The following is a 26,021-nucleotide window of genomic DNA, read 5'->3' on the forward strand; positions in this document are numbered from 1 at the left end:
CACATCTCCTCCTGCTTCCCCAAGGACAACAAGAGCAGCAATGTTCCCTTCTTTCTCCTGTATCATAAAATTTTCCCTCTCATTGGATTTTTTCCCATTACCTTTATCTACCCTATCTAAAAAAGTTCTCTCATACCACTCAACTTTCCCCTCTAGCTATTTGTCCATCGCTCTGCTCTGCTTTATACAAAATGTCTCAAAGAATTTTCCAAGCTCATTGTTGTCAATGTCTTCAAATCCCCTTTTACTAAGATTTTGGTCTCACCTCATCCACCGAAATTGTTTTTATCAAGATCACCAATGACTTCTGTTGCTACATCAAGTGGTCAGTTCTCAGTCCCCTCAGCAGTGGTTGACATAGTTGATCAGGACACTCTACCATCTTGATTTTGGTCTGCCTCATCGGCCATTCTTCTCAGTCTCCTTTGCTAGTTCCTCTTCTTCTTCGTGATCTCTTAACATCGGCTGAGTCTTGGACCTCTTATTCTATTTCCTTTCTATCCTTAATCCCTTCCTTGGACCTTAGTAGCACCAAGGTGATGGTGGTAAGTTGAGATTCAGTGACTGAGCTTTCAACTCAGCCTTGAAAGATTACAGAGGGAGTCAGAACTACCTCTAAAAGTTTAATTTAGCTTCCCAAGTACTCTTCTCTCTTTTCTAATTGATACGATTATTCTGGTCCCTTTGGTGTTTAAGATGTTTAGAGCATATTGACAAGTTGACATTTGGATTTACAGATCAGTATGTGTTCATCTATCTGCGTGTCTCGCTTTCTCTCATCTTAACTGAAATAACGGAAGCCTGAGAAAACATTTTGTTTCCTGATGGCTCAGTCTTGAGTCCAGGAGTGATGACTTTTCTTACCTCTTCAGAAGGTGGGTAGAAGGGATTAGGCCAGCACAGGTACCAAGGTCTGAGATTTTCCGGGCTTGCCACCAGAGGGCATCATTCTGGTCCACAATCTGGAGGATGTCCCCCTTCTGGAAAGGCAAGCCAGCATCCATGCAGGGGATGGCGGGATCCTCCTGGGGCCAGTACTCAGTCATGGCACGAACATATACCTGACAGTAGGTACATAATGACACCTCAGAAGAATCCTTACCCCCAGGTTGTTAAGACTTAAAACCATCTCTCCCACTCTTCTACCTACTGGTGCTATCTTTCCTCTCCTTCCTCACCAAAAAGAACTTCCTTCTTGAACTGAGTCTAAGAGCCATGAAAAAAATTTTAAAAAGTGAGTTTGGGAATAGAATCTTTTAGCTCTGAGAAGTTTTTGCTCAAATGCTCACCATTCTTGATGTTACTTCTTAACTTCTTGGTACCCCATCTCCTGTTATTGTATTCATTTACTGATTTGCCTCTCATGTCATCAGTATCGAAAAATATGCAATACAGTATTGAACAAATCTTCAACACATTATAGAGGATAGTAATAAGATACAAAGTACGTCATGGTTGTTATTGTTATTGGAGGATTTACTGTGTGTGGGTATGAAGGCTCAGTAAATTCTTACCATCTTTTGGCTATTAACAGGAGGGTCAGAAACTGGAACCACCTTGAATATGATTGTGCCACGAGACATGGCCTAGAAAATGTCAGAGGAAAGAATGACAAATCGCAGACTTCACTGGGTTACCGGGGTTTGGCAGACAGAAGTTACAATTCAATGTGTGCAGGTCAAATGGTGACATCTCCCACAGGGGCTTTTACAAGGGCTCAACAGCTAAATATCACCACCCAGAAACAGACATTAGGAAGAAATTTAGCTTCACTTCCGTCCTGCTGTGGGACTTCCAGGATCACTGGTCTGTTAAAACCCACACTGAGGCCTGGCTTCTCGCAGGGACCCTCCATCTCACTGCTGCCAGGACACCACACTCAGCAAGGTCTTATTCCCACAGGCACTAAGGAAGGAGAGGAGCTCTTGGTCTGACTTTCCCTCCTCATATCTCAGTAATTATTTCCTGAATACTGATTTCTGCCTCAGGCAGCCTAGTCTTATGGAGAAGAAGATAAAGGGCCCCCAAGTCTTGGAACTGACATCTCCAAACTAATGATGGAGGAAACAGAGAGCCTCTTAGTTTGATGGGGGAGGTAAGAATCCCCCTGTCACACACACTGTGATGGGCATTGGAGATCCTAGAGATTAGCAAGAAAGATCTCGGTCTCACTTGGGAATTTCACAACCCCACTGTCCTGGAAACTCCACAGCTGGAGCCGAAAGGGCTGAGGTGGAGGCATGTGTGTCTGTGACTGACAGTCCTTTAAGCTCCCTGTGCAGTAGCTTTTATACCACACAGAATCTTGCATAGTGGTTTGCAAAATATTTCAGTGCTTGGTAATACTCCTTATAATACTCCTTATATAATACTCCTTATAATACTCCTTATATAATGCTCCTTATATAATACTCCTTATATAATACTCCTTATAATACCATTCCTCCTCTCAGTCCCTAAGGCACGTCTATGAAAATCTAGAGTTCCCCCAAGAGCCCAGTTTGAGAACCACTAGTCTATGTAATATATAATAATTGACCTCAGGCCCCACCCTGGGGGTGTACGTGGGGGGAGGTGGGCGGGGAAAGCTGCTATGGCTACTGACAGCTGGACAGTGACTCGGGCAATGGTTTGAAGGATGGGAATGGGAACCGAAAAGAGTTACCAAAAGCTCATATAATCAGGTCACACCGCCATTTCAACCACAAGGACAGTGGCAGGGCCAGCAAGGATGTTCCCCTCCCCATATGCTGCCCTCTGGCAGCTTCTTTTCTACCCCAAAGCTGCCTCAAGGAAACTGCATAAAAATGTAAGGGGAGCAAGGGGTGGTTTGCTCAGGTTCAGACACTCCTCCACGGTCTCACTCGGCCCACCCCGGGCTCAGTTTCCAATGGAGCAACCCAGGTGACGAGGGACCTGGGCTGGGCGGTCTGGCAGTCTTCCTGAGGCTGAAAGAGCAGCTTGCGAAGGGAGGTATCCAGAAGGGGCCAGATGACCTGAGGAGGCGGATGGGGGAAGGCGGACGAGCTGCCTAGAAACAGACAAGTTCTGGGGTCTAGAGAGAGGAAGCTGCCTAGCGGGACCCGAATCCCCCTCCAATTACAGTGCACACTCCATGGGCTGGACGTGACGTGGCCCTGAGTCATGGAGAGGGCGAGGAGGAGACTGTTACCAGAATATGGATCACTTGCTCAGGGTCCAGTCCTTCAACTGGAACTCCATTCACTTCCACCAGTTTGTCTCCAGCATATAACAACCCTAGGCAAACAGGAACACGAAACAAAGAGGGGTACAAAAAAACTCTCAAAAATGGCGGTACCCATCCCAAAGCTCCTTAACAAATTCCTTAACCTAAGCAGGCTCTGACACCTTAAATGTCATTGTGAAACAATAATAATAAAGCAAACTGGCTATTCCAATTTACACCACCACCAAAGTGCGTGAGAATTGCATTTTTCTACCTTTCCACCAGCACTGGGTATTAACTGGTGGTGATATTTTTATTTTCACTAATCTGATGTTGTAAAATGGAACTGGAACTCTGGTAAGAAGATAACACGAAAAATAAAGCTGTCGGGGTCACGAGAAAATGTCAGATGAAAAGGAAATGGGGGGTATTCTTCAAAAGAGAAAATGTGGAGAAACTTGAGGGTTAAGACTGAGGCTTGAGAAATATGAGGTAAGACAGTGCAGATAGGAAGCAGGATGACATCATGGAACAGAAACCAAGGATGATGAAAATGTTAAGAAAGGTATTGTCAACAACATCAAATGTGTGGCAGAAGTAAAAATAAAACTGAGGCTGACAGAAGGGCCAGTGGACTTAGCAACTAGGAAGTCCCTGGGTAATTTCTCTAAGAACGTTGGGGTATGAACCCTGCATCAGGTTTCCAGGGTCATGGGCAGTGAGGACACAGACAGCAGGTACAGAACAGCTCGTTTCAGAAGCACAGTGATGAAAAGAAGGAAATTTGGTTCTATGGTAGAAAAGGCAAGCAACAGGTGTTTGAAGACAGGGAAAAGCGATGCCTTTTTGAACACAGAAGGACCAAGTGAAGAGTGAAAGTTGGGAATATAGAGTGAGGCAGACCTGGACTTGAATCCTGACTCACACTGTGAAACCTCGAGCAAGTTAGGTAGTTAATCTCTTTGAGTCTCAGTTTCCTCATCTATATGATAGCATGGTAATACTTACCTTGTTAGGCTTACATGGGAATGTAAAGTAAGGGAACATTAATTTAGTGCCTAGAATGGAGGGACTCAGTGAGTAAGGGCAAATGGGACTTCTCTGGAATATTCCTTTCTTCCTTCTTAGTAACAAAGCAATAGAACTTATTAAAGCTCAACCTCAGTTAGGAAAGAGGGGCTTCCCTGGAAGATTAAACAATCATTCCATGTCTTCCGGGTCATGCTTGCACCCTGGTGCTCCAGCTTACCACTCCTCTCTGCCAGCCCACCATGGATGACTCTGGCCACCAGGATGTCCCCTGTCATCTCGTGGCGCTTGATGGTAGCTCCCTGGGGAGAGAGTACAGTAGAACCACTTTTTACCTAACATGACCACTTTCCTGGGGGCGTCCCTCAATGTCACTCTGGTCTTTCAGACAAGGGTATTCATACCCACCAGGGCCATACATACTGTGCCATCAAAAAGGAAAGGCCATTCAACCTTGGTCTACCAAAGTCTATATCCAACCACATAGACATTAAAGAATATTGAGATCCTTCCAAAGGTAAAGAAAACTCCCACAATTACAACCTAATCAAAGGGATTATGCTTAGAAAATCAAATTAATGCCTTACTTAGCTTCCCCTTTACAGAGGAACAAAACTTAGGCAAACACATTAGAACAGAGTAAAATATATGTACATGTCACAGAGCCAAATAATAAAATGAAATAATTTCTTATCTCTCACAGCTCTTAGAAAACAAAAACACTAAGCAGAAATCTTCCCTGGTGAAAACATTACAACCTGTAATGTGTTTGAAATCACAGGCAAAATTCATTAAGATACAGTTTAGCCATTATTATCATGGATTCCCTCACATTTTCTGATTGCCTCACAGTACATCTGTGACTACAGACAAGAATATTGCCCAAGTAATTACTAGAGATAACTTAGTTCATAATTAACCCTGGTGTAATCGTAAATGAAAAGGTAAAATGATTTCCTTACCAGGGGCTGCTGGTTTTTCACCAAGCAAACAATCCTCATTGCTTCCTCACTCTCAGGGATGTTGTCTGGCAGTGGAGGGAGAAGCGGTTCAAAGTCTTTCTGAGCCACGATGTCATGGGCGCTGAGCAAGGCCTGGGAACAGAGAAGGAAAAGGGGAACAAACGTCACACATAGGACACACCCGCCTAGAAGATGCTGACTCAATATTATGTGAGATACAACAACCACCAACATGTACGTGCCAGGCATAGTTCTAAGTGTTTCATGTGGATTAACTCAGTCTTCACAATAACCCTGAGGCAGGTATATATTTTTCTTAATTTTTAAAATTTATTTTTATTTGTAAAGGTTACTTTCCATTTACTGTTATTACAAAATAGTGGCTATTCCCCATGTTGTACAATACACCCTTGTAGCCTATCTTTCACCCAATAGTTTATACCTACCACTCCTCCACTCCCATACTGCCCACCTTGCTCCACTGGTAACTACTAATTTGTTCTCTATATCTGTGAGTTTGCTCCTTTTTTGTTATATTCACTAGATTGTTGTATTTTTTAGATTCCACACGTAAGTGACATACAGTGTTTGTCTTTCTCTGTTTGACTTAATTCACTTATTTCATAATGCCCTCCAAATTCATTCATGTTGCTGCAAATGGCAAAATTTTCATTCTTTTTTACGGCTGAGTAGTATTCCATTGTGTGTGTGTGTGTGTGTGTGTGTGTGTGTGTGTGTGTATATATATATATATATATATATATATATATATATATATATATACACAATATACCACATCTTCTTTATCCATTCATTTGTTCATGGACACTTAGGTCGCTTCCATACCTTGGCAATTGTAAATAATGCTGCTATGAACATTGGGGTGCATGTATCTTTTCAGATTCGTGCTTGTGGTGTTTTTCATCATATACCCAGGAATGGAATTGCTGAGTCATATGGTAGTTCTATTTTTAGTTTTCTGAGAAAACTCCACACTGTCTTCCACAGTGGCTGCATCAATTTATTGATACAAGTGTTCCCTTTTCTCCACATCCCTGTGAGGCAAGTATATTTATTTCCCCCATTTTACACATAAGGAAACAAGGCAGAGAGAGGGTAAGCAACACATAATATATTCTTTCATTTCTGATAAAATGTATTCTGTCACATTCTCATTTCCTGGAAACCCATGTAATCCATGGTGCTCCTATAAACTTGAACTACAAAACAACTATTGTAGAAATTTTAGCCACAGCAATCAGAGAAGAAAAAGAAATAAAAGGAATCCAAATCTAAAAAGAAGAAGTAAAGCTGTCACTGTTTGCAGATGACATGATACTATACATAGAGAATCCCAAAGATGCTACCAGAAAACTACTAGAGCTAATCAATGAATTTGGTAAAGTAGCAGGATACAAAATTAATGCACAGAAATCTCTGGCATTCCTACACACTAATGATGAAAAATCTGAAAATGAAATTAAGAAAATACTCCGATTTACCATTACAACAAAAAGAATAAAATATCTAGGAATAAACCTACCTAAGGAGATAAAAGACCTGTATGCAGAAAATTATAAGACACTGATGAAAGAAATTAAAGATGATACAAATAGATGGAGAGATATACCATGTTCTTGGATTGGAAGAATCAACATTGTGAAAATGACTCTACTACCCAAAGCAATCCAGGGATTCAATGCAATCCCTATCAAACTACCACTGGCATTTTTCACAGAACTAGAACAAAAAATTTCACAATTTGTATGGAAACACAAAAGACCCCGAATAGCCAAGGCAATCTTGAGAACGAAAATTGGGGCTGGAGGAATCAGGCTCCCTGACTTCAGACTATACTACAAAGCTACAGTAATCAAGACAGTATGGTACTGGCACAAAAACAGAAATATAGATCAATGGAACAGGATAGAAAGCCCAGAGATAAACCCATGCACATATGGTCACCTTATCTTTGATAAAGGAGGCAAGAATATACAGTGGAGAAAAGACAGCCTCTTCAATACGTGGTGATGGGAAAACTGGATAGGTACATGTAAAAGTATGAGATTAGAATACTCCCTAACACCACACACAAAAATAAGCTCAAAATGGATTAAACATCTAAATGTAAGGCCAGAAACTATCAAAATCTTAGAGGAAAACAGGCAGAACACTCTATGACATAAATCATGGCAAGATCCTTTCTGACCCACCTCCTAGAGAAATGGAAATAAAAACAAAAATAAACAAATGGGACCTAATGAAACTTAAAAGTTTTTGCACAGCAAAGGAAACTGTAAACAAGACCAAAAGACAACCCTCAGAATGGGATAAAATATTTGCAAATGAAGCAACTGACAAAGGATTAATCTCCGAAATTTACAAGCAGCACATGCAGCTCAAAAACAAAAAAACAGGGCTTCCCTGGTGGCACAGTGGTTGAGAGTCAGCCTGCCACGCAGAGGACACAGGTTTGTGCCCTGGTCCGGGAAGATCCCACATGCCGCAGAGCGGCTGGGCCCGTGAGCCATGGCCACTGAGCCTGCACGTCCGGAGCCTGTGCTCCGCAATGGGAGAGGCCACAACAGTGAGAGGCCTGCGTACCACACACACAAAAAAACCAATCCAAAAATGGGCAGAAGACCTAAATAGACATTTCTCCAGAGAAGATATACAGATTGCCAACAAACACATGAAAGAATGCTCAACATCATTAATCATTAGAGAAATGCAAATCAAAACTACAATGAGATATCATCTCACACCAGTCAGAATGGCCATCATGAAAAAATCTAGAAACAATAAATGCTGCAGAGGGTGTGGAGAAAAGGGAACACTCTTGCACTGTTGGTGGGAATGTAAATTGAAACAGCCACTATGGAGAATAGTATAGAGGTTCTTTAAAAAACTACAAATAAAACTACCATACGACCCAGCAATCCCACTACTGGGCATATACCCTGAGAAAACCATAATTCAAAAAGAGTCATGTACCAAAATGTTCATTGCAGCTGTATTTACAATAGCCAGGAGATGGAAGCAACCTAAGTGTCCATAATTGGATGAATGGATAAAGAAGATGTGGCACATATATACAATGGAATATTACTCAGCCATGAAAAGAAATGAAACTTAGTTATTTGTAATGAGGTGGATAGACCTGGAGTCTGTCATACAGAGTGAAGTAAGTCAGAAAGAGAAAAACAAATACCATATGCTAAAACATATATATGGAATCTAGGGGGAAAAAAAGGTCATGAAGAACCTAGGGCTAAGATGGGAATAAAGACACAGACCTACTAGAGAATGGCCTTGAGGATATGGGGAGGGGGAAGGGTAAGCTGTGACGAAGTGATAGAGTGGCATGGACATATATACACTACCAAATGTGAGATAGCTAGTGGGAGGCAGCCGCATAGCACAGGGAGATCAGCTCAGTGCTTTGTGACCACCTAAAGGGGTGGGACAGGGAGGGTGTGAGGGAGGGAGAAGCAAGAGGGAAGAGATATGGGAACATATGTATATGTATAACTGATTCACTTTGTTATAAAGCAGAAACTAACACACCATTGTAAAACAATTATACTCCAATAAAGATATTAAAAACAAACAAACAAACAAAAAACAACTGTTGTAATAGTTTCACCAATTAAGGTAGAATGAGGAGCAGTAATCAAAACATCTTGCTGGTTTAATTATCAGTGACACTTAAGGGCCCATGTGAAAGAGAATGAGAAAAAGTAGTCCTGTGCTTTTAGGGTATGATCAAAGAGTTCCTTCTCATGGCCCAGTATGTTAAATTTTCATTTCATGAGATGGGGAAGTAGTCATTCTACAGCCCTGCCAGAGACTGGTGGACAGAACTTCGTTGGAACTCAGAGAAAATTCTCTAGGTTTATCTTGTGAAATAAAACTTTTTGACTGATCAATTCCATTGCTCCAAATGCAGACATCCTCTTAAATTCTAATTTGTTGATAAATTGATCTCAAAATCTATAAGTACTATGGGATAGGTTTCTATTATGCAATCAAATGTTCTTCATATACTCCTTCATAGAGCTAATCATTATTATACTGTATTTTCCAAACACCTTCACACACTTTATTTGAAACTTAAAATAACTTAAGATGTATGCTACCTCGATTGCCCCCCCAGAATTTTAGAGGAACAATGGCTTTCCCGGGGGGAAAAAGACACCATGGGAAGTTCTGGATACCTCCTTATAAATAGAGCAGGCTTGTCTCCATGACCAATGAGATTAAGCCAGTCACGTCCAAGTCCCACATCTTTAGGTACAGTCTGTTGGTCGCCCACATATGGTAATAGAACATCTATTCAGAGAGCACATTTTCTAGCACATTTATTTCTCTTCCCAACTTTGTCTATGAGCCAGATTGTTATATCTTGTCCATTTTAGCAAGCACTTGCCTTTAAGTGTGGAGCCTGGAGGATTTGTCTCAGCTCTTGGATCTCAGGGGACTTGGGGGTTTCACATAATATCTTCACTACCTGGTTGGTGGAAAAACATACATTGTGAATTTTTAAACAATCTTTATCACCTAGTTAACATCACCCAGGTTGGATAACAGGTATACTGTACATGATATTGACCTAAGAAAAGCTGTTACTGAAGCCTTCTTTTTCATCTTTAAGGTCAGGGCTTAGAGTCTTTCCTTATCATTAAACTTCATTACAGCAGATAGAATCCAAGATTCGGGGTAGATCTAAACCACAGTGCCCCAGTCCTGGCACATTGCTGGCTTGGAGGAAGAACTAACATAATTTTGTAATGTCATATGTACCAAGGCAATATCCCTCTAGTGGCTCTAAGATAGCTGTTTGCTAATGTGAATGCTTTACAGGCAGGTTAAGGTAACTGAGTTCTCCAGGTATAGGCACAATTACCTGGAGAACCCAGGTAGCTTAATCCCATGGGATGTTCCATTCTTCAGTTGCAAAATGAAATAGTAATTTGTATTTTAGGGCTTATTATTTGATTAGCAGTTTTAATGTTTGTCGCAACAAAAAAAAGTGCTAGACAGAATAAATTCTGATCTCTTTGCTTTGGTTTAGGCATAGACCTGCTCCCTGACAGGACATGAGCCCTTTCAAGACTTTAACCACCTCCATGAATCTTCAGCAGTCAAGCACCATCACATATTGTCAAATAAAAACAAGCAATTTAGCAAGCTTCAACCCCACTCACTGGGGTTACAACTGAATAAAATATCAGGTGTGTGTTTCCGTGTGGACAGCTGAGAACCATTCAAGTTGTTGATTACTGGAGCTGAGGTTAGAAGGTTTTTTAAAAAATTTCTTTCAATATGGACAATAAATAAAAACAAAACAGATTATATTTATACATCCATTCAGCAAATATGCATTGAACATCGACTGTGTGCTAGGCACTGTTTTGAGTGATGCAAATAGAGCACTGAATAGGCAGACAAAAATCCCCAGTCTCATGGAGTTTACATTCTAGTGAGGAGCCACGGACAATAAATAAAATATATAAGTAAAAGAGTTTTATTTGATGATGAAAAGAGTTAAGAAGAAAAATGAAATAGGGAAGGTGGATAGGGAATGCTATGAGAGGATTGCAATTTTAGATGGGGTGACCAGGGAAAGCCTCCATGAGGCGACATTTGAGTGGAGACTGGAGGGAGATGTGAAAGCAAATCGTGTGGCTATACGGGCAAGGGCATTACTGACATAAGGAATAGCATGTGCAAAGGGCCTGCGGCAGGAGCATGCAGACATGCTCCTGACATTCAAACAACCACAAGGGGTTCAACTGGCTGGAGCAGAGTGAATAAGGGAGAGAGTGGTGAGTATGACATCAAAGAGGTAACAGGGGCCACCTTATGTTTGACTCTGCAAGAATTCTGATGTTTACTCGGAGATGAGAAGTTGTTGTTGGAAGAGTTTGAGCAGGGAAGTGACATGATTTGACTCATCTTTAATCAGAACCTCTTTGGCTGCCATGATGGGAATAGACCCACAGGGGAGGAAGAGTAGAAGTGGGCGACCAGGTAGGAGGCTACATCGCAATTATCCATGTGAGAGATGATGATGCCATATATTAGGTGGCACAGCAAAGGTGGGGAGATTCTCGATATATTTTGAAACTAGAGCTGACAGGACTGGGTGTGGGTGTGAGAGAAAGAAAAAGTCAAAGATGACCCCAGAGGTTTCAGCCAGGATACTGCAAGAACAAAGACGTCCTTAGTGAGATGGAAAAGGCTGGGGCAAGAGCAGCTTTGGGGATGGGATGGCCAGGAGCTCTGTTGGGGACATGTAAAGTTTGAGGTCCATTAGACATCTCAGTAGGATGGGAGGGGGCAGAGGACATCAGAGCCTGCCGTCCAGGAGCCCAGAATAGGGATGTAAATTGGGTATCATTAGTAGGGCAACATTACCCTCTTTCAATGCGGTAATTAGGTCCACGGTTTAGGGAAAAAGAGGGAAATGCACACAAGCTATAGATGTGTCTTGTTGGTTTTAATTTGGGGAGACAGCAGGCCTTCTATTCAAGCTCAATTAGAAACAATTATCAGATGCATAATCACCAACTGAACTTCTCCATTAGAGCATTTAAACTCACACTGTGAGTAAAATGGTATCACATTAAAGTTCTACTATTCTCTGGATGAAAAATCACCTCACCTCGTAGGATAACGCCTGGGCATGGGGTGTGGCAGGAATGAGCTTCTTTCCTTTAAATTCCTGGAGGCAGTCATAAACCTGCCGAGGGGCAACGAGGAGAGAATGACACACCGAGCGAAGGCTCGCCCAGGGGAGACTCAGCCTGAACAATGGCACAAGTGGCTGGGAAGCAAGCGTGTTGGCCTTTAATAAGGTGTCTCTAGTTGTCCAAGCAAAATGAACTCAAGACTGGTGGCTGTAATGCTTCAAAGGCTTAATTATTGGCTGCCACTGGAAACTGTTCTTCCCCAAACAATATCATTGATAAAAAGAAACGTGAACTTTTACTCTTGTTAAATTAAGTAAGCCTGGGTTTTCCAGGCTTGAGGCCAATAAGGAGTTGAAGCCAGAAACCTGTGGGAACTTCCAGGCTGGGTAGCTGCGTAGGGCATGGGTTAGGGGCTCAGGTTCACCAGGGGATCTGAATGAGAGGCCAGGCACACTATACATGCTTATTTGTACTCTGTGCTCATCTTTTGTTTCCTTTCCTCCCTTAATTCTCCAGTAAAAGTTTGCTTATAAAAATTCCAACTTTGCCTTTGTTGGCCCTTAGGAATTGTTTTCCATACCAGGATCTAGGGTTGGGCTGAGAACATCAAGGTCTGACTAGCTCTGCAGTGCAAACCTTAATCTTATTTTAGAAATCTAGTTTCTCTTACAGTTGGAGAAATGAGGTCCAGGAGGTCAGCTCAGCCCTGCCTTTCTCCATCCGGATCTGGGATGGCAGGGCTTCCTTGCTCTACCTCAGTGCCCGAGCTCAAGTTTACCTGGAAGTTATTAAGTCTGGTAGATTGATGCAGGGAGCCCAAAGCCCAAGCAGCCTACCAGTGGTAGCAAAGGCAATGCCTTTAGTGGCAAGTGCCTGGTAGAAATCAAGTAGTTTCCCCCAAAGTTTTATTCAGATATAACTGAGATAGAACATTGTGTAAATTTAACGGGTATGACATGTTGATTTGATACACGTATGTGTTGCAAAATGATAACCACGATAATGTTAGTTAACACCGCCATCACTTCACATAATTATCACTTTGTCTGTGTGTCGTGATAACGTGTAAGATCTATTCTCTCAGCAAATTTCAAGTATGTAATACAGTATTGTTAAATATAGTCACCATGCTGTACATTTGCTCCCCAGAACTTATTCATCTTATAACTGGAAATTTGTACCCTTTGACCAACATCTCCCTATTTCCCCCCCACCCCCAGTCCCTGGCAACCACTATTCTCTCTGCTTCTATGAGCTCCACCTTTTTAGGTTCCACATACAAGCCAGATCACACAGTATTTGTCTTTCTCTGACATTTCACTTTGCATAATGTCCTGAGGTCCACCCATGCTGTTGCAAAAGGGAGGATTTCCTTCCTTTTTATGTCTGAATAATATTCCATTGGACATCCCACTTCTGAGTATATAGTGATAGTTAAATGAAATCACTACCTAAAAAGATATGTGTACCCCATGTTCATTGAAGCTTTATTCACAATAGCCAAGGCATGGAAAAAAAACGCTGTGTCCAACAATGAATGAATGGATTAAGAAATCAGGTGTTTTAAAACCAGTGCTGTGAGGAGTACCTCTTTGCTCATGCTAAGTATGTTGACACTTTTTTCTTATCTTAAAGAATATAATATTAACATGCATCATAAGGCTGACCACATTTCACTTAAGTGAAGAAAACACATCTTCCAAAAAATAACTTCAAAAGGATCTTTCTTAATAATAACATTTGCTCAGAAGAACAAAATTGTAGTCAGATGCTATTATATAGTGCATGAAATTTTAGCCAAATTTAAAAAAAGAAGAGATCTTCAGAGTAAGAAAAACTTAAGATACCTAAACAGAGCGGTAGACATTTCATGTCCTCATTTATGAAAACAGAGGAATGATTTTTTAAAGCATTTTTATGCTTTAAGCATTTTTATGTCCTGAGTTGGCCTCAAGGACAAAGGGTGGTAGACAGCTGCTAAGGGTGCTGTCTATGGCCATTTGTGGTGGCTGCTGTGTGACCCCAGGGGCCTCTGGAAGAAAGGGAGTTGGGGGCAGAAAAGAGAGGAGCTGCCATATTCTTTTCCAGCCAAGTAAATTCCTTCCTAAGGTAAGAGGTTGTATAGCTCTTCTCTGAACTTTTTCCCAGTTGAAATTTCCTGCCAACTGACAAGCAACACTGTGGGACGAGTAAGTTCTGCTCCCAAGGCTAAGGCTTCTGAGCAATGGAGCACTCACCTTGAGCAGAGCCTGCAGCCACGGGGAGTGAAGGAGGTCGTACAGGAGACACACTCCATTCACGTCTCGGCTGTAGAACAGATTCAGCTCTTGTAGCACAAGCCTCAGGATTTGGGAGATACCTACAAACGGGAGAGGGCAGAGATGGGGTGACAGGTGGAAAGGCAGGTGTAAATGTGAAGGACAATTCAGACCACGGGGAGGTGCCCGGGGCTCATGAGGAGAGGAGAGGACACTGGATTTAAGGCCAAAAAATCTGCCTTATAGCCCTGTTCTATCACTTACTGTGTGAACTTCAGAAAGCCATCCAACTCTCTGGAACCTTCTTTCCTTGTGGCAACATGAGAGTATGGTTTTTTTTTTTTTAATTTTCTTTTTTTTTTGCGGTATGCGGGCCTCTCACTGTTGTGGCCTCTCCCGTTGCAGAGCACAGGCTCCGGATGCGCAGGCCTAGCGGCCATGGCTCATGGGCTTAGTTGCTCCGCGGCATGTGGGATCTTCCCGGACCAGGGCACGAACCCGTGTTCCCTGCATCGGCAGGCGGATTCTCAACCACTGCGCCACCAGGGAAGCCCCGACATGAGAGTATGTTAGCTTCCCCATAGGGTTGTTGCCAACATTAGATGAAATAATAGATCATAGTATAGAAATGAAAGATTTTATGAGAGCAATATTGCTTTCCCCTCCCCAATCTTAACGGCCTCTGGTTTATTCCAAAATTATCTAGTTGTTTTCTGGATCCTCCTTCTCTAATTCAAACATGCAACCATGTGTATTTACCCTTTATGAAAATTCTTGTTGAAAAACTCTCCTAATAGGCCTTTAATACATATCTCAGGATTCCACTATTAAAGGGACTGAACAGAATTTAGTACATGCTTGGTTGCTTTTACAAGTATTTTCATAGAAATCCTATTTGTTGCAGTGATATTTTGAATGTGAACAAGTTGTGACGTTCTAAGGCAAAGTAAAACATCGTGGGGTAGGGAAAAAAAAGAGATTCTGAATCTACTGTGTCAATTTGTTTCCTTCCTGCCTTGAACATTGCTTAGACTTATCACTAATAGATGCAATAGGACACTTCAAACTGTATGACAAATTCCTTATAGGAATCACAAAAAATCTATCAGAATTTCTGCACCTAAATTGGATCACATATTTAGAGGGATAGTAAAAGAACTTTCTGGTCTAGAAAAGGAATCTGGCACCACATACCATTCTCTGGATTGGTTACCGTAGAAAGCTTCTTGTCCTTCTTGTCCTTGCTGTCTGGTGGGTCTGCTCCTTTGTCTGACTGTATCATGCTCCCTTCCCAAGCTTTCAGAAGGAATTCAGAGCTAGGGAACAGATCAACAAACAGCACACAGCTCACTCAATCACACTGGCCCCACAGTACATATATAGGCCCATATTTTCAACAGCATTTATTGAGCAAGTCAGGCACTGTGCTACATACACACCAGGATCCACATCGAATAAAAGTCTTTCCCTGTGGCGCTTCCTCTCTAAATTATCCATCACCAGCGGTGTGAACGAGAGAAAACTACTATTTCATGAAACGCTCCTTCTACTCCCCTTTCTTAAAACAAGTGACAAATAATGTCATGTTTGTTTATTTTCCACCTCTTTGCCTAGTTGATTTCACCATCATTCAGAGATCAGAAGAGACTTCCCGGGCCTGACTGCATTCAGATGCCCTCTTCCCTCTCATTGCCTATATAGTTCTTCATGGCACTGATCACAGTTGCAAAAGTTATGCGTTACTGCTGAGGATACTCTTAGGGTTTACTTTATATATTGCTTTAAGTAGGTTTAGTTTCAAGAAACAGAAACCCCAAATAATAGTGGCTTAACAGAGTAGAAGTTTATATCTTGCTTATGTAAAAGTCCAGAGGCAGAGGAGCCCTGCTCCATGAAATTCTCAGAGAATAGGCTCCTTCCAGCTCACTGCTTTGCCCCCTTGGGGTGTGGTGGTGTTCTTATCTTCCTGTTCCAAGATGGTGGCTGGAGCTCCAGCCATCACCTCTACATTTCAGCCAGCAGGATGGGGATTAAGAAAATGAGGGCAAAGGGGACATGCTCACTGCTCTTTGAGAAAGTTTGACAGAAGTTGCCCTACACAATGAGAAACCACCTCAGGCCCTGCAAGTTTTCAAATGTCCCACTGAACTTTCATGTTGCTGGAAAAACAACAACAACAACAAAAAAACACCTTATAATTATCTGACCCCAGAACTCAACTTCTCTTTACATATGAACACAAAGTATTTTTGCACAGTTTTAACATACACTGAATTTTCTGGAATGCTGCTACCTTAATTGAGGAATGAATTTACTTCATTTTGCTTGGACTTTATCAAGTTCACCATTTCAGAAAATCAGGTCATTAATGGTTAAGCTGCTCAAAGTATAACATGTCACTGCAACACACCACCATCAAGCCGTGGCTGTATCTCTGTCTGCATTCGAAGCTGCTGCGTCCCTGGTGGAGTTTCTTATAGGTGCAAACATGTGTTACTTCATTATATCTTTTCGTATATCTTTTGATATCCCATATTTACAAATCGAAATTTAGACATCTTATCAACTACATTTGTTTAATTTCTCTTTTTTATTATTACTAGGGCATTATACATTTGGATTTTTTTTTTTTAAGTTTTCTGTGTCTTAGTCTGGGTTCCTCCAGAATCAGACACAGAGCAAGCATTCTAGTGAGGTGGTTTGCTTGTAAAGTGATCTAGAACACTAGTAGTGGAGTGAGATATTAAGGCAGGGCAAGGGAAAAAAGCCAGTAAAAAGTACATCAAGCAAGTAACTGCTCTGGGCCCTATGGAGCTTCATCCCATGGAGGAACAAGGGACAAGGGAGTGGGGATATTTATACAGCAACACTGCCAGACATGGGTTGAGGGCTTTCCCCAGAGAGCATTTCTTCTGGTCCTTCCAGCCTGCTACATGTGTACTTTCAGATAGAGAGTGTAGGTATAGAATGCACCAAATGGGATATGGGTAGGGCACCGACAGCATTTGTCACAGGAGAATAATAAAGGATAAATCAGGATTTTTTTGAAAGGAGCATTTCATATTAGTTGTTAAAGACGGGTATGGTTTCTTGAATCTGATATGGTTGAGAACCAATGTCTAGAATCTAGACAGATTGTGGGGTTGAGTCAGGGAGGCTGTCTAGAAAAAGACAGATTCTCATGTTGTCTCTAAATTCTATGGCAGTGAGAAGAGCAACACAGAAAGCTGTTATGAAATCTTAAACAACCTTCCCATACACATTATTTTCCAGTCTCACTGAAGTATTCTAGTTTGCCAGATTGTGCTTAAACTTGACATCATAAGCTTCTGCCTTGCCCACCACCACCCACCCCACCCAGCCCCAACCGAGTCAGTTTACACCCTGCCATTTTCCTGCATTCCAGTTTCTGAGACTCTATTGAATCATTTTGCACAGCAGTTGCATGTATGACTCATCTTCCTCCCTGGAGGGAAGCACTTCCAAGGTAGGGTTTGAAAAGGGAGATGGAGTGTCTGCCAGACAAAAGCCAGAGCAAACAGGTGAGTCTGACACCAAACCATCATATTCAGGCAACTTCTTAAAATGCTTCTCACAAACCATGTTCTTGGTGAGGCAGTACGAATTAAACAATGATGCTATGTGTGCATGGTAGGTGGACCACAATTCTTCCATATTTAATGCCCAGATGACAGTGTGCCCAACCAGGCCTATCCATGCAGCAGGTGGGGGCACTAGAGACTGTACGTTCCTGAGATGAGATTGTGAGAGAAATTTACAGATAGACTGTGGCTTCTATAACGAAGTCTAATTATTAAAGTAACTTCTAATCAATCTACCAACCCAGAGCTACACAGATAACTCATTCATATACTCTAAAAGGCTCATTTTGGCTAAAAGTTTCTCCGCCACTGAAGCATAAACAGTACTGTTCTTCTCCACCACTTAGCTGAATTCTGAAAACAGTCATCCTCAGCTTCCTGTGACAAATTTGCTATGAGCTGACTTGTGTTCCCCCCAAATGCAGGTGTTGAAGCCCTAACCCCTCAATGTGATGATATTTGGAGATGGGACCTTCGGGAGGTAATTAGGTTTAGATGAGGTCATGATGGAGGGGCCCTCATGATGGCATTCGTGCCCTTGTAAGAAGAGACACCATAGAGCTTCTTCTCTTAATCTCTCTGCCACATGAGGACACAGCCAGAAAGAGGCTATCTTCAAGCCAGGAAGAGGGACCTCACCAGAACCCAACCAGGCTGGTACTGTGATCTCAGACTTCCAGCCTCCAGAACTGTGAGAAATAAATTTCTGTTGTTCTTAAGCTGCCCAGTCCCTGGTACTGGCCCAAGCTAAGCCAAAATTTCATAGAAGGAAACCTCAGAAAATGGTTTTTCCCTCCTTCCGGGTGGCGAAGAAAACTGTTGCAATTTATCGTCCTCATAGTATTTACGCTTATCCTTCACGATTCCCTTATGCATTAACCTGTTCAGTGTCCGGCTCCCGTGTGGGTCAGGTCTGGAGAGCGGACACTTTGCTTGTCTGTTCATTGCTGAATCCTCAGAAGTAAAAGACTGACACCTGCCCAGGGAGTCCAAGGACGGCTGGGACATCAGTCCTGAGACAGGAGCAGCTGGACTCGGGAGGCCTGTGCCTTCCTCTCCTCCTCAGCCTGGTTATATCGACTTCAACCCCCTTCCCCGTCAAACTTGGAAATCGGGGCTGACAGATCTTGGAGGCAATCAAATGCAACCTTCATTTTACAGATAAGGAATTTGACACTCAGTGGGGTAGGCAGTAGCTTTCACAAGTAGTAAAATCAAAAGTTTTCCTCTTTTGTTTCCATATTTAGTCCTGAAACATGCTAGTCCCTGGCAAAAGTCTGTGGTGTCCCTTCCTTGCCTGCCTTTTCATGACTGTCAGTTGAGACTTAGCTTTTTCTGCTGTCTTGAGAGAGAGTTCTTGATCGAGACTGTAAATAATAGTCAACCATATGCAATTCCGAACTGATTAAGTAACACAGGAAGTATGGCCAGTTCTTATCATTAACTTAGTAGCTGCATTAGTGTTACTGATACCTAAGGAATTTCTCCTAAGCGTTACTTTAAAAATCAATATTTCTAGAAGACTGCTAAAAAGCAGTATATATGCACAGTGTTTCCAATTTGTAAGCATTTTTTATGTTTATGATATAATATTATACTTAAAAGGTGACAGTGGTATGACAAAATGGTCAATAATCTCTGGTTTCCAAAAAAAATCAATATTTCTATAAACTTAAAAATATAGTGATTACTATTAAATGCCACACTCCTTACCCGTATTATGCTCATTTTTCAAAACAATGCTTTCTACTACACAAAGCCTGAAAAAGCACTTGCAAACTTGATGAGAAATGGCCTGTACAAAAATGGCTATAGCTTCCTCTGGGTCAAAATGCTATGGATCAGGACTAAGACAAATGCTCAGTTTTACTCAGTCTCCATGACAACTTATTATTCCATACTTAAGAAATGGTTTCTCACAGCAAAACCTGCTTTCGAAATCACAGAATTCTCCATATAATTTGAGATACAATGAAAGTAATGCATTCAAATATTACCCATAATTTTATTTTTAGCTGTTAAAAATTGACAAAAGGGCAGACATTTCTAGATCTTTCTGGTAACTCGGGATCATTTGGCAGGGTCTCTTACCTGCAAGACTGCAAATGTGCAATGCTGCTCCTATCCAGAGAAAAGCTTTAGCAGAAAATACCAGTGGGCTATTTGGTGCCAAAGTCACCTCACTGTTCTAGATAAAATCTCTGCACATCCTCTTTGATTTAATCCACAGAAGCCTAATCCAGCCTAACCACTAAATTACTCTTAAACCTCCCCTGTCACAAATCTTCCTAAGAATTCCTTGCACTGAAAAGTCTAATTTATATCATTTCAAACCTTCACTTCAGTATTTTCTGACTGCCAGCACATAGTTAACACCAAAAAAGATGAATATTTTTGTTGACTATTTCAGGATAAGACACCCCACAATAAATTTTATTTTATTTTTATTTATTTATTTTTGGCTGTGCTGGGTCTTCTTTTCTGTGCGTGGGCTTTCTCTAGCTGAGCCGACCGGGGGCCACTCTTCATCGCGGTGCGTGGGCCTCTCACTGTCGCGGCCTCTCCGGTTGTGGAGCACAGGCTCCGGATGCGCAGGCTCAGCGGCCACGGCTCATGGGCCCGGCCGCTCCGCGGCATGTGGGATCTTCCCAGACCAGGGCTCGAACACGTGTCCCCTGCATTGGCAGGCAGACTCTCAACCACTGCGCCACCAGGGTTTATTTTAATCTAATGAAAAACTGATTCCTGAGAGCAAGCCGATCTATTAACCTTATTTTCTCACATTATGATGAGGAAACAAGGGAAGACTCTTCAGCCAATAATAATGAGACTTATGAAAGATCTCCTTCTGGAAGGTCCCCTACCAAGTTACTATTATGAACCTAATAGCCCATTCTCTATCTCAGATGGGAGCCACTTCCTTTTTGAAAATTTTATATTGCAGGGAGGTCAGTGGGAAGAACATTTGGAAGCAGAACGAGAGAAAGTGTACAGCTGACAGCAAGGCAAAGGGTAAAGACCAAATGGCAACTGTTAAAGGTTTATCAGCCCTTTTATCCTAAATTAGACATATGGCATTCCTTTGTTCTCTGTTGTAGATGAAAACACAAGCTGGGAATGTGATACATTTGTGACTGTTTTGAGCACAGTGTATTTTATCAAAAGCACTTAATTTTATTAAAAATTTTCATTTTCAACTCGCTTTTTTACTTTATGAACTTCTAATGCATAACCTAGCTATGAAATGACATCTCTGGCAGCTGTAGTAGGAAAGAGCACTGCAATTAAGAGTAGGAAGTTCTGGAGTCCCAACTCTGACAGCGAGCCAATCACAGCCTCTCCTTGTCTGCAAAATCAGTGGAGTTAATACCTTCCCCCACAGGACTGTGGGCATTCACCATGAATGTGTAAGACCTAGTAAGCTGCTGGCATGAGTGCTAGGTATTTTTATTTGCAGGCATTGGTGACTGGTGACTTACAGGTTTTTCCCCCAAGGGAATTTAAATTTTATAGTGTTAATATGCTTTCTGAAAAGTATAAATACAGTATGAAGAATCAAGTATTGGGACAGCTGCTTCAAGACTCCAATAAAAGGATGAATTATATAACATGTTTCTCTTAGAACTGAGATGGCTTACTATCATCTGAGAACTTTTCAGTGGGTTTCATGTTTTTCTCTGTCAGTTTCCACAATTACCCGTCTCTCCCTGTAAAGGGATCAAAGACATTCAGTAAATTTGCCTTTAGAAGCCAAATGTGGAACTTGTGTGTTTATTCCAAAATCAAAACAATTCCTAATGGAAACGTAAAGTGTTTAACATAAACTAATCTTTAAGAGCCGGTCCCGGGCTTCCCTGGTGGCGCAGTGGTTGAGAGTCCGCCTGCTGATGCAGGGGACACAGGTTCGTGACCCGTTCGGGGAGGATCCCACATGCCGCGGAGCAGCTAGGCCCGTGAGCCATGGCCGCTGAGCCTGCGCGTCCGGAGCCTGTGCCCCGCAACGGGAGAGGCCACAGCAGTGAGAGGCCCATGTACAGCAAAAAAAAAAAAAAAAAAGAGTCGGTCCCTTTCCAATAATGGGCAGGCACATTCTGGTAAACGCTCCTTGAGAAGACATTACAACTGGTATATAATTAACTAATGCCTACCATTTCTAGTCAAAATTTTAAATCCTCCATTTTCTCTTCCTTGAATCTGTTTAGGAGGAAAAAAAATTTAACCTGTAACTATCAAAATATGTCTTTTATTCAAAGAAATAATAGTATCATTTCTTTTAAGACCCTTGACCTCAGTTTATCAGGGTCAGAAAGTTAATTTGTTCTTTGTCAGCAAAGGTGATATGTTTATTTTAAAGAGAGAGATCTCTAAAACCCCAGTGGGATCTCTGAGGCCATACAAAGAGGTACAGATTACAATGCAGGCAACTCCCCTCCCCCAAAAAACTAAACTTGGATGTCTTTTAAATTTTTAGTTTGCCCTGTGTCATTTCTTTTGCAATCATAAACAACCTCATAAACATGAATGTCTTTTATTATGAAAACTGCTGTTACATTACAGCCAACATTCCAAAACAGTATTTTAATAAACACTTGTCTTGATTATAAAGTAGAGCAGAAACCATGATCCTTTTCCAAAATCGATTAACATCTGTAGATGTTAACACAAAGGAGGAGGAGGACACTCCATATGCTCACCCTGGTGTGTAGGAGATGAGATGGGGAAGAGCACCTATGTAATCCAAAACAGCTACTAGTGTTACCTGTATAGTGTTAACCAAACAAATACGACATTAAAAAAAAAAAAAAAAGCAAAACGCTAAAAAGTTGAGGTGTCACAACACTTTTGAGATGGGAGAAGCCAAACCGAGTTTCCTTTTCCTTCCCCTCTGTGAGTTCAGTGCAAGGTACAGGGAAGAACCACAACACGAGGTCAAGGATGGATGCCGTCCTTTGCTTCTGTATTTTCCAGTCTCTAGTTCTGCTCCAAAATACAGCCTGCATGCAAAAGCTCTTCAGGCTCTCATTCACAGGCCCCGGAATACAGCGTTTGCACACGGATGAATGAGGTTCTGCAGCAGCTCAGAGTCAGTGTCTGAATTCCAGTGTATTCACTCTGTAGCACTGTAAGGACTCTAAGAACAAAATTCCCATGTTCTTTCTAGTCGGGAGGCAGAAGACTCCTATTTGGATGTGCTCCAGGTCTGGGGTCAGGGTATGGTAGAAGTAACTGCACAGAACCTCTCCCATCATGAATACCCTGGTGGGAAAGCTTAGAAAAAGTTAAAATTTCAGTTTAAAAGTTCCTCTTTCCCCTCCCTCAGCAAAGTAGCATGGTGCACACATGTCTGCGAGGAATTTTGAAAGGCATAGTGTGGCTACTATCGTTTCAAGTACAATCTGCTCCTTGCAAAGGGGTCTGGGGGTAACTGCAGGCAAACCAGAAACTCAAAAATATTCATCAACCTCTTTAATGTAAGAAGCTACACTGAGAATTTTTTCTTACAACTTCATGAGCTGGCATACTCTTTACTGTAGGAAGGGATACCCTCTTTTTTCCAACAGCAGATGTATGACATTTGGGGAACTTAACACAGGCCAGGGACTGGTCTAATCTGATTTCCACCTCCTTTTCAATCCTCCCTTTAAACTATACAGTCTTTTACTCTGGGCTCAGAGCTCTGATCATTAGCAAGGCTCAGAAATAACAACCAAAATAATACAACGTCCTAATTTCAACACTGTTCTTTTTCGCCACTACAGGGAGACGCCAGATGGTGCTAAAACACTTTGAATAGATAATCCAGTTGTCAAGCTGTTATGCAGCCTAGTTAAGCTTCTCACGCTGGATCTGGTAGTAACATGCCTGAAAAAAAAGTTCAAAACCATTTAAAATTTACTTTAAAAGAAATTACATAAATATAACAATGCACATGGGACTAAGAAAGAAAATCCTTTATTAATGCTGATAGCTCAACAAAATCAGTTGCTTCCATTTTTCCCTGTTTTCTTCCAGTCCCCCTACCCTATCCCATGTCTCTTTTGCCAAGTTATAATTAGTAGAAATAAAATGTTGTAAAATTCCCTCTGATTCTAAAACAGACAAAAAAATTTTAACAAGCTGTATAATATTCTTCATTAAGCAGAAATACCTTAATTTGTTAAACTACTATTGACTGGACATGTAGAATATGCTGATGATCAGTATAAGGTACACAAACAACTATAATCAGAATCATCTAGCATGTTTGATAAACATACAGGTTAAGATTAAGCATCACTGCCGACCTAGTGAGTCAGAATTTCCTGGAATGCATTTTTTTTTTTTTTTTGCGTTACACGGGCCTCTCACTGCTGTGGACTCTCCCATTGCAGAGCACAGGCTCCGGACGCGCAGGCTCAGCGGCCATGGCTCACGGGCCCAGCCACTCTGCGACATGTGGGATCTTCCCGGACCGGGGCACGAACCCGTGTCCCCTGCATCGGCAGGCGGATTCTCAACCACTGCGCCACCAGGGAAGCCCTGGAATGCATTTTTAAGAAGCATCTCCAAGTGATTCTGAAAGTATCCAGGTTTGAGAGTTCCACTGCAAAGAACACCTCATCCAAATAATATACAGTGTATTCCATTCTTTAATTTCTTGGGATAAATCACTAGGAGTAGGACTACTCAAACTCTAGAAACATTTTTGATGTTGTTGATATAAATGTTAGTAACAATCATTTTCCAAAAGGGTGATTTATTCTTTATCAGCAATGTGGGACTAATTCTGATTTCACTATAACCCCACCAGCCCTGGGTATAAGTTTATAACATTTTTGCTAATTTAGCAGGGACAAAATGGCACTTACTTTAAATCTGCAGTGAGGTTGAGTGTTTTCTTTTATAGAAATATATTAATTCATTTCTTCCTTGGTGATATGTTTAGAGATGATCTTCATATAACATCAATACTAATAATGTAAGTCATTGGTAGCCAATATTTTCCCCAGTTGTCCCCTCCCTTTTCAGTTTATTTACTATAAATGTTAATGATATTTAAGTTGAAAAGTTTAAACAATTAGCCCAAGCCAGAAACCTGACATTAAATTCTAGTTTTTTTTCTCATTTTAATTTGCCTGTCTTTTCTTCTGTCTCCCTTTTTGTATATTTAAACCTTACTTAAGGCATCTGTAATTCGCTACGTGAGTGATTCCACCCTCCCTCCAAAACTGCTAATAAGCTCTTCCAATACTTTGACCGTTTATTATATAATTCTCTTTTCCGTTTTTGTCTGATGTTTCCATTTTCATATGTGAAATTTTTATTATAACACTGCCTATATGGGAGCTATCCCTTCCACTAAGGTATTTGTCTATTCCTATGACAGTAACATACTATCTTAATTATTGTAATTTTGTAACACTTCATTAGCTGACACAGTGGGTCTGTTCTGCCTCTCTTCTTTTCAGAAGTGTTTTTGCCACTTTCTATTTGTTATTCTTTCAACAAACTTCACAATGATCGTATCAAATTCCAAGAAAAATCAAGGCAGGGGAACTGAAATGACTTCCAACAATCCCTACAGAGCACCCAGATCAAAGAATCTCATTTGTAACCTACTAGTTACAATAAATGGGAAAGAAAGAAGATGGGATTCATATTCATTACATACCTACTGCCTTCTGTATTTTACCTTAATTTCATTAAATAGCTCTAAGGTTGAATGTTTTTTTGGACACTAAGAGTTCTTTCTGTTTCCTTTTTAAAGTTACATTTATATAGATGATCTACATTTATAAGGATATGTAACGATTTGAATGATCAATTTACAGGGAAGATTGGGTAATGAATAATTTGCTTTAGTATTTTGAGAATGATTCTACTTTAATATGTTATCATATTTTAAAATATTAACAGTATGTACTCTAAAGGCACTTAATGTTTGCATTAAGGTTCCATATAAAAGAAAGGCTAATGACAGATTCATAATATGGTAAATGAAGGAGAGATTTTGACATTAAAAAATATTAAATAATATCTATAGTTTACCTTCAAAGTGGTGAACATTATACCCTGTTCCCCATGCTGAAGATATGGGTCCATCAGATCCTCGATGAGGTGTACTTCAGAGCCTAAATTCCTAATCCTGCCCAACAAGAAAAAGATATTGAGTTATTTCCATTTATATGTACATCCTACTTCTGAATCTATTTGAAAGGAAAAGAAAGAACAGCTCAACAAAAAGGTAACACCGTCGTGAAAAGGGTTAACAGAAATGGATTGCTCTTCCAGTGGGGGAGCATGTTCCT

At 41.2% G+C, this 26,021-nt stretch overlaps 2 protein-coding genes across 8 annotated transcripts in view; both read right to left on the reverse strand.

Moving 5' to 3' along the window:
* Positions 1-15,413, reverse strand: part of MPP4 (MAGUK p55 scaffold protein 4) — a 40,916-nt gene extending 25,503 nt beyond the window's left edge. The window contains exons 1-9 of the mRNA XM_067027546.1: positions 15,326-15,413; positions 14,111-14,232; positions 11,846-11,923; positions 9,608-9,688; positions 5,179-5,310; positions 4,437-4,518; positions 3,173-3,258; positions 1,515-1,586; positions 865-1,061 (exon numbers count right to left, since the gene is read on the reverse strand). Coding sequence (XP_066883647.1) covers positions 865-1,061; positions 1,515-1,586; positions 3,173-3,258; positions 4,437-4,518; positions 5,179-5,310; positions 9,608-9,688; positions 11,846-11,923; positions 14,111-14,232; positions 15,326-15,413 — 938 coding nt within the window. The remainder of the gene's footprint in view (positions 1-864; positions 1,062-1,514; positions 1,587-3,172; positions 3,259-4,436; positions 4,519-5,178; positions 5,311-9,607; positions 9,689-11,845; positions 11,924-14,110; positions 14,233-15,325) is intronic.
* A 6,832-nt stretch (positions 15,414-22,245) lies between these two features.
* ALS2 (alsin Rho guanine nucleotide exchange factor ALS2) overlaps positions 22,246-26,021 on the reverse strand; it is an 81,194-nt gene continuing 77,418 nt past the window's right edge. For all 7 annotated transcript variants that reach the window (XM_059053357.2, XM_067026573.1, XM_067026570.1 and 4 more), the window contains 2 exons: positions 25,762-25,858; positions 22,246-23,595 (listed from right to left, as the gene is read on the reverse strand). In XM_059053357.2, coding sequence (XP_058909340.1) covers positions 23,557-23,595; positions 25,762-25,858 — 136 coding nt within the window. In that variant the 3' untranslated portion in view covers positions 22,246-23,556. The remainder of the gene's footprint in view (positions 23,596-25,761; positions 25,859-26,021) is intronic.

The sequence above is a fragment of the Kogia breviceps genome, chromosome 2 (assembly GCF_026419965.1).
Source record: "Kogia breviceps isolate mKogBre1 chromosome 2, mKogBre1 haplotype 1, whole genome shotgun sequence".
NCBI classification, from domain to species: Eukaryota; Metazoa; Chordata; class Mammalia; order Artiodactyla; family Physeteridae; genus Kogia; species Kogia breviceps.